The 15,487-nt window shown below is 41.4% G+C and overlaps 1 protein-coding gene across 2 annotated transcripts in view; it reads left to right on the top strand.

Annotated features, from left to right (window-relative positions):
- The window catches only part of CRACR2A (calcium release activated channel regulator 2A), a 205,657-nt gene that overhangs the window by 93,087 nt on the left and 97,083 nt on the right, over positions 1-15,487 (top strand). For both annotated transcript variants that reach the window (XM_082256108.1, XM_082256107.1), the window contains exons 2-3: positions 3,447-3,684; positions 14,428-14,539. In XM_082256108.1, the coding sequence (XP_082112234.1) occupies positions 3,493-3,684; positions 14,428-14,539 (304 nt within the window). In that variant the 5' untranslated portion in view covers positions 3,447-3,492. The remainder of the gene's footprint in view (positions 1-3,446; positions 3,685-14,427; positions 14,540-15,487) is intronic.

The raw sequence follows: 15,487 nt of genomic DNA, 5'->3' as shown, positions 1-15,487 counted from the left end.
CCAGAGGAAGGTGAAACAACCCCAGCAAAGCATTATCCAATTTGCTACAGCAGGGGAAAAATTCCTTCCTGATCCCCTGAGAGGCAATCTGATATTCCCTGGATCAGCTTTACCTCTGAATATTAGTACCCAGTTATATTATTTGCACCTAGGAAAGAATCCAGGCTTTTTTTTAAAGCAATCTAGTGAACTGGCCAGAACCACCTCTGGAGGGAGTCTATTCCACATTTTCACAGCTCTTACTGTGAAGAAACCTTTCCATATTTGGAGACGAAATATCTTTTCCTCTAGACGTAAAGAGTAGTAAAGAGTACCCCCTTGTCCTCTGTGATGACCTTTAAATTGAAAAACTCAACACCAAGTTCACTATATGGACCCCTTATGTATTTATACATGTTAATCAGATCCCCCAGTAATCCCCTCTTCTAAAAAGAGAATAAATTCAGTTCCTCTAATCTTTCCTTATAGCTGAGCTCCTCCATGCCTCTTATCCGTTTGGTTGCCCTTCTCTACACTTTCTCCAGTTCCCCGATATCCTTTTTGAGAACTGGTGCCCAAAACTGAACTGCATTTTCCAGATGAGGTCTTGCTAATGATTTCTACAGGGGCAAAATTATATCCAATGGGCTGTTAATTTTTATCTTGTTTTTTGGCTGGAGTTCTGCTTAAAAATTGTTCAGTTAACATTTGTTAACAAGACATAGGTTTGCAAATGGTGTTTTTTCCACATAGAAATTCTTGACTCTGGTAGGACTGTGTAGGACTGTGTTCCAGAACGAAACCTGACTTAGGTAAATGCTCTTTTGCTTGTGTCTCAGTGCTTAGTGCTTGTTTAGTTGTTGCCCGACACTCAGCGGGCCACACACAGTAGAAATTAAAGCATTTTTTACTTGGTGCCCTACATCAGTGGTGGTCATGTGTTGGGCATCAGAGGAATAGACTTTAAAGTGTGGAAAACAAAGCATATTTGAGCCCAGAACCTTTAATTTTTGTAGGGAATGGTTGGACTCTCGGCAGATTTTCTATTATTGTGTCCTACTAGAGTTTTCTTGTCCCAGATAAACAAAGCAATGTGAGAGGAAATCTCTGAGGCATTAAAGCAGAGGTTACATAGTTACATAGTAGGTGAGGTTGAATAAAGACAATAGTCTATCCAGTTCAACCTGTGTAGGTGTGTGTGGCTGTAATCATCTCACATACCCCTGAATGTTCTGATCCTTGAGATGTAAGTCTAAGAGTCTTTTGAAAGCCACCATACTACCTGCAGAAACCACCTCTTGTGGTAGAGAATTCCACAATCTTGTAGCCCTAACAGTAAAGAACCCCCCACGTTGCCTGAGGTTAAAACGCTTCTCCTCTAATCGCATTGTATGCCCTCGAGTCCTCATGCAATCCCTTCGAATGAACAGCTTTTTTTCTAAGCTGGGATCCCCATTAAGATATTTATAAATGGCTATCATGTCCCCCCTCAGACGTCTCTTCTCCAGGGAGAATAAATCGAGCGATTGTAGACGCTCTTCATAGTCAAGGTCCTCCAATCCCCTAATTAGTTTAGTTGCCCTTCTCTGGACTCTCTCCAGCTCCAACACATCCCTCCTCAGGACTGGCGACCAGAACTGGACAGAATACTCCAGATGCGGTCGGACCAGAGTTTTATAAAGTGGAAGGATTTTAGTCTTATCTCTGGAATACATCCCTTTCTTTATGCATGCTAATATTCTGCTGGCTTTGGCAGCTGCCGCTTGACATTGCATGCTGTTGCCTAATCTATCATCAACCAAGACTCCCAGATCCTTCTCCATTTTTGATTCCCCCAAGGGTTCCCCTCCTAACGTGTATTGTGTTTTTATGTTTTTAGTCCCCAAGTGCAAAACCTTACACTTCTCCACGTTAAACCTCATTTGCCATGTCGTTGCCCACTCTGTAATTTTGTCCAGGTCATTCTGTAGGATATCTGCTTCATGCTGTGCAGTTATTGCCCTGGCCAATTTTGTGTCATCTGCAAAAACTGATATCGAACTACTGATCCCGACCTCAATTTTATTTATGAATAAATTGAACAAGGTTGGTCCCAGGACTGAGCCCTGGGGCACCTCGCTTACAACCTCAGACCAGTCTGAGTATGCGCTGTTTATTACCACCCTTTGGACACGCCCTTTAAGCCAATTCCGTATCCAAGAGCAAACCCTGCTGTCGATACCTGCAGACCTTATTTTATAAATCAAGCGCTTGTGGGGAACTGTATCAAACGCCTTAGCGAAATCCAAGTACACCACATCCACTGGTCTCCCCCTATCTAGCTCACAGCTCACCTCCTCGTAGAATGTTAAGAGATTGGTTTGACAAGAACGCCCATTTGTAAACCCGTGCTGATTACTGCTGATGATGTTGTTGTCTTTAGCAAAATCTACGATATAGTCCCTTATCATCCCCTCCAGAAGTTTACATACTATTGATGTCAAACTGACAGGCCTATAATTTCCCGGGATATGCCTCTGGCCCTTTTTGAATATCGGAATCACGTTTGCTTTCTTCCAATCCCCTGGTACATCTCCTGTCCTAATACTGTCAGCAAAGATCAGGAACAGTGGTCTCGATATAACTTTACTGAGTTCCTTGAGTACTCTCGGATGTACGCCATCCGGACCTGGTGATTTGTTTGTGTTAAGTTTATCCAGCCTTTCCCTGATTTCACCCTCTGTTAGCCATAGTGGCAAGTCCTGTGTATTACTACTAACCATACAGTCATGGTCAGTGTACCCCTCCGTTTCCTGTGTAAAGACTGATGAGAAAAAAGCATTCAGCACGGTTGCTTTTTCAGTGTCCTCTGTAACCATCTTCCCATCATCGTTAATTATGTGTGCAATATGCTCTGCCCTAGTTTTTTTGCTGTTGATATATTTAAAGAATTTCTTTGGTTTTTTTTTTACTATCCTCCGCTATTTATCTCTTGAAAGGGTTCTAACCCTTTACCACTTAATCCAAAAAAAAAAAAAAAAATAGCCTTTAATGAGCTTCAGAGGCATAGGTAAACATGCCACTGGTTAGTTTTTGGGAAGTTTGCATCTGCCTTAAACTATACACAAGTAAGACTTGTTTTAACAGTAATTATTCTGTGATGTTAAAGGTTGTATTGATTGTATGCAGTTTATAAACGCATAATATGTTTCAAGATCATAGCCTTTAGTACCACCTGTTTGCATGTTCTCATGTTGTACAGGGGGTAATTATTCTGCTTTCTTCTGTCCTCTGTACTCCTGTGTTTGCTTTATGTTCCAGTCCAGTTTATTAAAGGAGCAGAGTGAGACAGGGTTTTTCAAAAACCCTTTTCTTTTTTTTTCCCTGGCTTTCGTGGCTAATTAAAGAGCCGGTTGCTAAGAGATGATCAGAAGCATCACTGTGAGACTCTAATGCACTTTCTTTTTTTCCCTACCTTTAACATCTAGGTTGTGGACCAGAGTTTAAGGCTTCCACTAATCGGTACATTTGGTAATGGCCGCTCTTGAGAATTCTTCAACACTTCAAGGGAAACAAAGGCGATTGGCAAGACAAACCCAAAAAGACAATCTGAAATGGGCACAAGGATATGACTCGGGACAACAGACTATGCTCGGAAAGGCACATGAGTTTTTTCAGATTTGTGATATAGAGGATAAAGGCTTTATTGCACGATGTGATATGCAGGTAAAACCAACATTAGATCAAAACAAAAATGCCGTTGTGTACCATAAGTTTGTAGAAACTTGTATTTATAATTAGCATCAAGCTGTAGAGTAGTTTTTGAATACAGAAACAATATTTTTATAGCCCCAAAAACTGTAAAATATTTTTTCTTTTGGGTGGTTTTCTTTAATTGAACTTTAATTTAATGTTTTTTTCAATGATAGGGCAAGTGAATGTGCAACAGCAGGAACTTTATAACACAGCTTACCCAACATAACTGTTAATACATAAATTAGCCAAGTATTATTATAGTCCATTGAATTCTTGGTGTTTTTTTTTAGCCCGTGTGATTTTTCTTATTTTTGTCTCATGGTTTATTATAAAATGGTAAATTATTATTATTATTATTATTGATATTATTACTATTATCACAGGTACTTAAATGATTGTGTCATATCCATTTTCACTCTGTTCACCAGCTGTAATATATCCAATAACCTTAAAATGTATTGGTATTTTACAGCATGACCATGTTTATAATTTTAACATTACAACATTCATTTTAAAACAAAGGAAAATGAAAAAATTATGGCCCTCAGAAAAACTTTTATTGTTTTGAAAGACTTTTTTGCCTGCTCTTGTATCCATCAAATGACTGATGTCTGGAATAAAAAAGCTGTAAAAGAGTGAAAATAATACACTTCAAATCTGCTTGTGAAAATGACCATAATCAAATATACAAAATACAGTACATAAAAATACAAAAGAATATGAATGTATATGTGAACTATTGATATTGATTAAGGAGAGTATAGAACATAATATTGATTATTGAAAGTTCTGGAGGAAGAACATTATATTCTAGTGAAAAGTCCTTTTCTTGAATCTTGATGATAACTGATGAGCTAAATGACAAACTGCTTTTTGGTTCAGAATCAATGGAACACAAGAGGCCATTGAATGTTATAATATGCAGTATATTGATGTTATTGTAGGAAGCTGGAATGCATTTATATGGGGATATTTTAAATGATGAGAAACATCTAGTTTTCCATCAATGTATATTTGGGTATTTTAAAAATGTATTTTTATTGATTATTTAATTGAGTGACATTTAATGTTTTCAAAGGTTGTACTGCTGATAATTTAAAATCCAAGGAAAAGGAAAAACTAAAACTTAAACTGAATTAGAATTTTATGTTTTTTTGTGATAAATTTCATATGTATTGACACTTTTTTGTTGTAAGATCTGCACTAAATGCAGTAAATGAGTAAATATGTGTATGCATGGCTTAGCCATAGAGTGAAAGACCTAAAAAGGTGATTGTTGACTTACTGCTGTCAGCGTTTCAACCTTTTGCCTACCCAGAGAGGAAGCAGCCATTTTGTTACTAAATCAATGTTTACAAAATGTAGTCAGTACTATAAACTGTGTTGTGATATAGCATGCATAGTGTGAATGTTCGTTCTAGCAATAAAATAGCTATTGCACAAGTCCAGCAGTTGCGATAAAAATCTATTATTAATATATATATATATATATACAGTGCTTTGCGAAAGTATTCGGCCCCCTTGAACTTTGTGACCTTTTGCCACATTTCAGGCTTCAAACATAAAGATATAAAACTGTAATTTTTTGCAAAGAATCAACAAGTGGGACACAATCATGAAGTGGAACGAAATTTATTGGATATTTCAAACTTTGTTAACAAGTAAAAAACTGAAAAATTGGGCGTGCAAAATTATTCAGCCCCTTTACTTTCAGTGCAGCAAACTCTCTCCAGAAGTTCAGTGAGGATCTCTGAATGATCCAATGTTGACCTAAATGACTAATGATGATAAATAGAATCCACCTGTGTGTAATCAAGTCTCCGTATAAATTCACCTGCACTGTGATAGTCTCAGAGGTCCGTTTTAAAGCGCAGAGAACATCATGAAGAACAAGGAACACACCAGGCAGGTCCGAGATACTGTTGTGGAGAAGTTTAAAGCTGGATTTGGATAAAAAAAGATTTCCCAAGCTTTAAACATCCCAAGGAGCACTGTGCAAGCGATAATATTGAAATGGAAGGAGTATCAGACCACTGCAAATCTACAAAGACCTGGCCGTCCCTCTAAACCTTCAGCTCATACAAGGAGAAGACTGATCAGAGATGCAGCCAAGAGGCCCATGATCACTCTGGATGAACTGCAGAGATCTATAGCTGAGGTGGGAGACTCTGTCCATAGTACAACAATCAGTTGTATACTGCACAAATCTGGCCTTTATGGAATAGTGGCAAGAAGAAAGCCATTTCTTAAAGATATCCATAAAAAGTGTTGGTTAAAGTTTGCCACAAGCCACCTGGGAGACACACCAAACATGTGGAAGAAGGTGCTCTGGTCAGATGAAACCAAAATCAAACTTTTTGGCAACAATGCAAAACGTTATGTTTGGCGTAAAAGCAACACAGCTCATCGCAATGAACACACCATCCCCACTGTCAAACATGGTGGTGGCAGCATCATGGTTTGGGCCTGCTTTTCTCCAGCAGGGACAGGGAAGATGGTTAAAATTGAAGGTGGATGGAGCCAAATACAGGACCATTCTGGAAGAAAACTTGATGGAGTTTGCAAAAGACCTGAGACTGGGATGGAGATTTGTCTTCCAACAAGACAATGATCCAAAACATAAAGCAAAATCTACAATGGAATGGTTCACAAATAAACATATCCAGGTGTTAGAATTGCCAAGTCAAAGTCCAGACCTGAATCCAATAGAGAATCTGTGGAAAGAACTGAAAACTGCTGTTTACAAACGCTCTCCATCCAACCTCACTGAGCTCGAGCTGTTTTGCAAGGAGGAATGGGCAAAAATTTCGGTCTCTCGATGTGCAAAACTGATAGAGACATACCCCAAGCAACTTACAGCTGTAATCGCAGCAAAAGGTGGCGCTACAAAGTATTAACCACATCCCGCCCGCCCTATAGCAAATTGACGGTGGGATTGTGGTTGTATTATCCTGACCGGACGTCATATGCGCGTGCGCGCAGGGGGGGCGCGCAGAGCGGCGATCGGTGATGCGAGGTGTCAGCCTGACTCCCTGCATCTCCGATCTCGGTAAAGAGCCTACTGACTACTCTTTACCTTGTGACCAGCTGTGTCCAATCAAGGCTGGTCACATAGTAAACAGGAAGAGCCATTGATCGGCTTTCCTTAGTTCGTGCCTGACAGGGGGGCTCCCCTGACAGGGGGGGGGGGGTGGGCACTGGTAATCAGATCATTGATTACCAGTGCAGACCCTCGGGGGGGGTGCCACTAGAACCACCAGGGATGCCCACCCATGACCCCAGGGATGCCCACCATGACCCCAGGGATGCCCACTATGGCCACCGGGGATGGCAATCAGGGCTCAGGGAGCCCCCCATTACCCTCCCCATCAGTGCTGCCCGCCAGTCCCCTCCCTATCAGTGCTGCCCACCAGTGCCCATCATTGCCATCTATCAGTGTCACCCACCAGTGTCCATTATTGCCCACCAGTGTCGCCTATCAGTGCCCATTAGTGCCGATCAGTGCCACCCATCGGTGTCGATCAGTGCCGCCTATCAGTGCCCATCAGTGCCCACCAGTGCCGCCTATCAGTGCCCATTAATGCCCATCAGTGCCACCTATCAGTGCCACCTATTAGTGCCCATCAATGCCGCCTATCAGTGCCCAGCAGTGCCGCCTATCAGTGCCCTTCAATGCTGCATATCAGTGCTACCTATCAGTGCCACATATCAGTGCCTATCAGTGCCGCCTATCAGTGCCACCCCATCAGTGCCTCCCCATCAGTGCCTGTCAGTGCAGTCTCATCAGTGCTCATCAGTGCAGGAAAAAACTTATTTATTTACAAAATTGTATAACATAAACAAAAAAACTTTTTTTTTTTTCAAACTTTTCGGTGTTTTATTATTTGTTTAGCAAAAAGGAAAAAACCCAGAGGTGATCAAATACCACCAAAAGAAAGCTCTATTTGTGGGGGGAAAATGACATAAATTTGGTGTAGGTACAGTGTTGTATGACCACGCAATTGTCATTCAAAATGCAACAACGCTAAAAGGGGAAAATTGGCCTGGGCAGGAAGGGGGTGAAAGTGCCCTGTATTGAAGTGGTTAACTTAAGGGGGCTGAATAATTTTGCACGCCCAATTTTTCGTTTTTTTATTTGTTAAAGTTTGAAATATCCAATACATTTCGTTCCACTTCATGATTGTGTCCCACTTGTTGTTGATTCTTCACAAAAAATTACAGTTTTATATCTTTATGTTTGAAGCCTGAAATGTGGCAAAAGGTTGCAAAGTTAAAGGGGGCCGAATACTTTCGCAAGGCACTGTATACATATGGAACACACAAAACAGTTGCAGCTCTTAAATAAATTCAGGTCTTAAAGGAAAAGTATGGCCAAAACTCTTTTGCCCATACTTATCCTGTGGGTTATAGGGGTGCACTAGATTCTTCACTCCTTTGAACCAGATTCAGATGACAGTGGGATGTCAGGACCCTCCACAGTCTGGCACTCCAGTGGAGGGGCAGAGCACAGCATGTACAGTGGGTACGGAAAATATTCAGACCCCCTTAAATTTTTCACTCTTTGTTATATTGCAGCCATTTGCTAAAATCATTTAAGTTCATTCTTCTTCCTCATGAATATACACATAGCACCCCATACTGACAGAAAAACACAGAATTGTTGACATTGTTGCAGATTTATTAAAAAAGAAAAACTGAAATATCACATGGTCCTAAGTATTCAGACCCTTTGCTGTGACACTCATATATTTAACTCAGGTGCTTTCCATTTCTTCTGATCATCCTTGAGATGGTTCTACACCTTCATTTGAGTCCAGCTGTGTTTGATTATACTGATTGGACTTGATTAGGAAAGCCACACACCTGTCTATATAAGACCTTCCAGATCACAAGGCATGTCAGAGCAAATGAGAATCATGAGGTCAAAGGAACTGCCTGAAGAGCTCAGAGACAGAATTGTGGCAAGGCACAGATCTGGCCAAGGTTACAAAAAGATTTCTGCTGCACTTAAGGTTCCTAAGAGCACAGTGGCCTCCATAATCCTCAAATGAAAGACGTTTGGGACAACCAGAACCCTTCCTAGAACTGGCCGCCTGGCCAAACTGAGCTATCGGGGGAGAAGAGCCTTGGTGAGAGAGGTAAAGAAGAACCCAAAGATCACTGTGGCTGAGCTCCAGAGATGCAGTCAGGAGATGGGAGAAAGTTGTAGAAAGTCAACCATCACTGCAGCCCTCCACCAGTCGGGGCTTTATGGCAGAGTGGCCCGACGGAAGCCTCTCCTCAGTGTAAGACACATGAAAGCCCGCATGGAGTTTGCTAAAAAACACCTAAAGGATTTCAAGATGGTGAGAAATAAGATTCTGTGGTCTGATGAGACCAAAATAGAACTTTTTGGCCTTAATTCTAAGCGGTATGTGTGGAGAAAACCAGGCACTGCTCATCACCTGTCCAATACAGTCCCAACAATGAAGCATGGTGGTGGCAGCATCATTCTGTGGGGGTGTTTTTCAGCTGCAGGGACAGGACGACTTGTTGCAATCGAGGGAAAGATGAATGCGGCCAAGTACAGGGATATCCTGGACAAAAACCTTCTCCAGAGTGCTCTGGACCTCAGACTGGGCCGAAGGTTTACCTTCCAACAAGACAATGACCCTAAGCACACAGCTAAAATAACGAAGGAGTGGCTTCACAACAACTCCGTGACTGTTCTTGAATGGCCCAGCCAGAGCCTTGACTTAAACCCAATTGAGCATCTCTGGAGAGACCTAAAAATGGCTGTCCACCAACGTTTACCATCCAACCTGACAGAACTGGAGAGGATCTGCAAGGAGGAATGGCAGAGGATCCCCAAATCCAGGTGTGAAAGACTTGTTGCATCTTTCCCAAAAAGACTCCTGGCTGTATTAGATCAAAAGGGGGCTTCTACTAAATACTGAGCAAAGGGTCTAAATACTTAGGACCATGTGATATTTCAGTTTTTCTTTTTTAATAAATCTGTCAACAATTCTATGTTTTTCTGTCAGTATGGGTTGCTGTGTGTACATTCATGAGGAAGAAGAATGAACTTAAATGATTTTAGCAAATGGCTGCAATATAACAAAGAGTGAAAAATTTAAGGGGGTCTGAATACTTTCCGTACCCACTGTAGTGCTTCCCCCACTGTAGTGCTTCGAACCACTGTAATTTACCTGGTTCTTCCCAAGATTAGTGCAGAGGCAGGCAAACAGCAACAGTTCATTCATTCCAGATGATTAATCAGTCTAAGGGTGTCATTTTTATTTCTGAAGAATTTGGAGAGGGTGTAGAGTGATATGGGATACTCCAGAACTACTGAATAATAGCAGGAGGACACTTCACTTTGCTAAGCCTCCCTGAACAGTCTTTATGCAGGAGCAAAGGAAGATGGCCAGAACTTTTAAAAGCTTTTTCAGTTAGAGCTACCACTTGCCCTTCCATTCAAAGCAAACAGCACACAGTCACTAGGACTCAGGTCAGGTCAGTAGGCTCACTAGGCTCAGGACAGTACTCACAATATCACAGGATCACCAGATGCCTCCTTCATGTATCCCCTGGACACCCTTCAGTAAGGGAGCGGTTAACACCACAATGCCACAGAACAGCCAGATTCTTTCCAACTTCCACCGGGCACTCTTCAGTGAGCTCTCCAGACAAGATCCTTAGGCAAAATCCCTTGATTAGCTTCAGAAAAGGATTTTAGAAGTAGACCCCCCAGCTATGCCACAGCTGAACCTCAATGAGCATACAGCAAACTCCAGCAATCTGCCCAGAGGGACAGAGCCACTCAGACTGGGAACTCCTCCTGCAGTATTAGACCCAGGACTAGCCAGGGCTGCTCCGGGTCTCAGATTAATTATGTGCTCTTCATCCACCAACTGGGCACACCTTCTTAGGGATTGGCTGAAGTCCCATACATATTTGTTTATTTATTTGTCTATCCAGCCCTCTAAAATCCTCTGGAATATAGGAGGAAACAATCAAACCTACACACTGTAAAAAACAGAACAACCAAACACAATCAACAACTGCTCCAGTTATTACAGAGGAGCCAAAAATAACTAAATTTGCCTAACATCCCAGCAACCTCCTAGGAGGGTGCTGCATCCACCCCCTCCAAAATTAGGCCCTGTCCTCATGGAAAGTGACAAAATATATGTGGCATTTCCATGTAATAAAGTGTTGTTATTTTGTAAACAATACAAAGTGTTCAAGTACAAAATCTTTATATAACAAGATGGGAGACTGGCATCATGTCATAAAAAGGCCAAATTAGGTTTTAAATTTTTTTCCGGCAATAATTTTACACATAAACATATACACACGCTTGGACAATCTAGTCTTAATAATTCCCTTCACTGCAACAAAGGGGCTAAGCCCAACCATTAAAAAACAACCCCACACCATAATCCCCCTTCACCAAATGATTTGGACCAGTGCATAAAGCAAGGTCCAAAAAAACATGGATAAGCAAATTTGGGGTGGAGGAAATTGACTGGTCTTTAGAGTCATGACCTCAACTCAATAGAACACCTTTGGGATGAATAAGAGTGGAGACTGGAAGCCAGGCCTTCTCCTCCAACATCAGTGCCTGACCTCACAAATGCGCTTCTGGAAGAATGGTCAAACATTCCCTTAGACACACACCTAAACCTTATGGAGAGCCTTCTCAGAAGAGTTGAAGCTGGTAAAGCTGCAAAGAGTGGGCCAACTCAATATTGACCCCTACATACTAAGACTGGGATGCCATTAAAGTTCATGTGTGTGTAAAGGCAGGTGTCCCAATACTTTTGACAATATAGTGTATATTCACATTCTGACCATTGGCTCTGCAAAGCCAAATTGCAAAGGCCTAATGTTGTTGAAAGAAACCGCAAAATGTACAACCTTGCGAAAAATGGAAACATTTACCCGCAACCCTTGTTTTACTCTTTCTTCATAACTCCAGAAATGCAGGTGTAAGTGTAGAGTATTCCCTTCCCCACTAGACTCAAATGCTGTAGGGTTTCAGGTGAGGAGTTGCCCCCTACTTTGGGCAACAGTTCAGTTCTTGAAACAACAATGACCATATATCCAAAAATTTTAGATACACTGGCAAAGGGTCTCCTCCACAAGAATTTTACTACAGTAGGAGCAACATTTTATTTCTCAGCAGATCCAGAAATTTAGGAGCAGAGGCAGAGGATCCTCTTTGCAGATCTGAAGTAATAGTAATTTGGAATTTCCAGGCATGAGCTGTCCCCTGCCATGGGTAACAGTTCAGTCTGTAATTCCGTTTTTTTAGTAGTCGAATTGTAGATCAATCCATAAAGCACAACAGCAAATGAGGAGCAAAACAAGCACAGCGGCTCATCTGTTTTCCTTTTTCCAGACAGCACATAGGATTCAGTAGCCTTTTTGCTCAGCTTCCTATGAACCGCATCCAGATGCAGGCGCACAGCATTCTCCAGCACCTGAATGACATATTTACTGCAGGTCGAGCAATGGTTACATCAACTTCAAGCCCTACATTGATCATCTTTCGGAACCTTCTGCACACAATCCCAAGTGCTCAGCTCCTCTCAATGCCCATAGAGCCAGACATTCACTGTGTGTGGCCAGGGCATCATCACGGCCTGGTACCTGGAAGAGCGACAATAAACCATCCTGGTATACATGCGCCAAATGGAAAGCTCTCTCTCTTCCTGCTTGAACTTTGCTCCCTACCGCTTCCTTGGGGCTCTACCAACAAGCTTCTCCTACTCTGCAAGCAGACTCCTACTTTGGAAGAGGTTAGCTCTTTGCTGCTCCATTGAAAATTCCTCTGAACCAGGCAGCAATTTCCACAGCAAGACATGCACTTTCATTGTAATAAAGCACTGCAGCGATCCTCTCCTGTATATACATGCACCAGACTGTTCACAAAAACACCCTAGCACTTGATCCTCCTGTTGATTTTTTTCAGAACCTCAGAGAGTTCTTTGCCATGAGGTGCCATGTTGAACTTCCAGTGACCAGTATGAGAGAGTGAAAGCGATAACACCAAATTTAACTCACCTGCTCCCCATTCACACCTGAGACCTTGTAACACTAATGAGTCAGATTACACCGGGGAGGGAAAATTGCTAATTAGGCCCAATTTGGACATTTTCACTTAGGGGGGTACTCACTTTTCTTGCCAGTGGTTTAGACATTAATGACTGTGCGTTGAGTTATTTTGAGGGGACAGCAAATTGACACTGTTCTACAAGCTGTACACTCACTACTTTACATTGTAGAAAAGTGTCATTTCTTCAGTGTCACATAAAAAGATATAATAAAATATTTACAAAAATGTGAGGGGTGTACTCACTTTTGTGAGATACTGTATTTATTGTGATGCACTGGCAGGCAGGATAGGGGACAGTGTATATATTACTATTTATTTAATTATAAAGGAATTATTATTTCTTTAGGTTTCTTACATACACAAGATGAGTGTTTTCCTGGGGTTTATGTGCAAAAAACAAATAGTTTTCTCAGAATTGTAAATTTTAATATAACATTTTTATGTTCTCTGGTCTCTAGAGCCCTAATGGTTTGAAAAAAATTGGGTGGGAAAAAGCCTCCATTCATGGGTACACCTCTTACAGGTAGCAAGACCTCATTGATGGTCTCAGCTATGCACGGACTATTATATCCAGTAATACAGTAATGTGGGGGGTCAGCCTGTCAGTGCTCAGACCATACACCGCACACTGCATCAAATTGGTCTACATGGCTGTTGTCCCAGAAAGAAGCCTCTTCTAAAGATGATGCACAAGAAAGCCTGCAAACAGTTTGCTGAAGACAAGCAGACATGGATTACTGGAACCATGTGCTGTGGTCTGATGAGACCAAGATAAAGGTATTTGGTTCAGATGGTGTCAAGCGTGTGTGGCGGCAACCAGGTGAGGAGTACAAAGACAAGTGTGTCTTGCCTACAGTCACGCATGGTGGTGGGAGTGTCATGGTCTGGGGCTGCATGAGTGCTGCTGGCACTGGGGAGCTACAGTTCATTGAGGAAACCATGAATACCAACATGTACTGTGACATACTGAAGCAGAGCATGATCCTCTCCCTTTAAAGACTGGTTCACAGGGCAGTCTTCCAACATGATAACGACCCCAAACACACCTCCAAGATGACCACTGCCTTGCTAAAAAAGCTGAGGGTAAAGGTGATGGACTGGCCAATCATGTCTCCAGACCTAAACCCTACTGAGCATCTGTGAGGCATCCTCAAATGGAAGGTGGAGGAGCGCAAGGTCTTAAACATCTACCAGCTCCATGATGTCGTCATGGAGGAGTGGAAAAGGACTCCAGTGGAAACCTGTTAAACTCTGGTGAACTCCATGCCCAAGAGGGATAAGGCAGCGTTGGAAAATAATGGTGGCCACACAAAATATTGACACTTTGGGCCCAAATTGGACATTTGCACTTTTGTTGCCAGCAGTTTAAACATTAATGGCTGTGTGTTGAGTTATTTTGAGGCAACAGCAAATTTACACTGTTATACAAGCTGTACACTCACTACTGTACATTGTAGCAAAGTGTCATTTCTTCAGTGTTGTCACATGAAAAGATATAATAAAATATTTACAAAAATGTGAGGGGTGTACTCACTTTTGTGAGATACTGTATATGCATACACACACACACTTCTAAAGCAACAAATTAAAAAAAAAAAATCTTGTTTTAGAGGCTCCATGGTGAATTACCTCTTAGTCATGAAGAACTGGAAAAGGTATTTGACACCCTGGATACTGATGGAAATGGCTTTCTGACCTTAGAAGAATTCACTACAGGATTTAGTAAGTTTTTGTCTATTCATTTTTAGAGTGTACTAAATTTTGGTGTATTCATAGATGACCTTGTAAAATAGGAGATAAACCTAATGTAAATAAATCTACTAACCAATACGTGGATTTGTTCAGAGCCTCGTTACACTACATATACTGTGGCTAGGGCAACAGATTTTATTATTTGAACCCATTTAACAGGCACCCAGTGCTGCAGGATGGGAAACTCCATAATGGGAAATACTGGGTATTTCTCTTCACTCGCAACAGAGCAGTGAGGAGTGAATGGAAGATACAAAAAAATCAGCCTTCAGGTAGGAAGCAGCAGTTAATGCTATTGGCAAAACTGTTTTTTTTTTTTTTTTTAATTTTAGAATAATGAAGGCTTTATCCAACCCTGTCAGTTTTTTTTTTTGTTGTTGTCAGAGTCCTTACTGGGAAGATTCACCTGCTGTATTTGTCCTAGTGACAATTTCCTGAATAGGCTGAAAGTAAGAAAAAATCCAGAATTTTGTCACCAAAATAATAATGGAAGGGACGTCTTTAAATGTAGGAACATTGTTGTAGTGTAAGCTGTCTAAGGGGATTCTCCTCCCTTTGGAGGAATGTTCTCTTATTTCCTGTTGTTTCTATAGGGCAAATAGTGAACTAAAATATCCCCCAGTGCGACACACACAACACTTATCAGAGGTGTTAACTAGTGATCGACCGATATAGTTTTTTTTATTGCCGATATCGATATTTTGGTCATCGCATATCGATATCGGCCGATATTGGTCGATATTTTCGAATATTACATTTTTTTTTTTATTTTTTATATTTATTTTTTGACAGGTACTCTTGTGGAGGGATCTGGGTTTCTAAAAGACCCCAAACCCCTCCTCCGCACTTAAAAGCATTCAAAACGCCAAGTTTGGCTGTTTTGAATGCTGTAATTTTTTTAAATTTGTCTCCGAGTAC

This window comes from Pelophylax lessonae, assembly GCF_965119305.1.
Source record: "Pelophylax lessonae genome assembly, chromosome: 4".
NCBI classification, from domain to species: Eukaryota; Metazoa; Chordata; class Amphibia; order Anura; family Ranidae; genus Pelophylax; species Pelophylax lessonae.
Note: the sequence above shows the minus strand (reverse complement) of the source record. Positions and strands in the feature narration are given on the sequence as shown.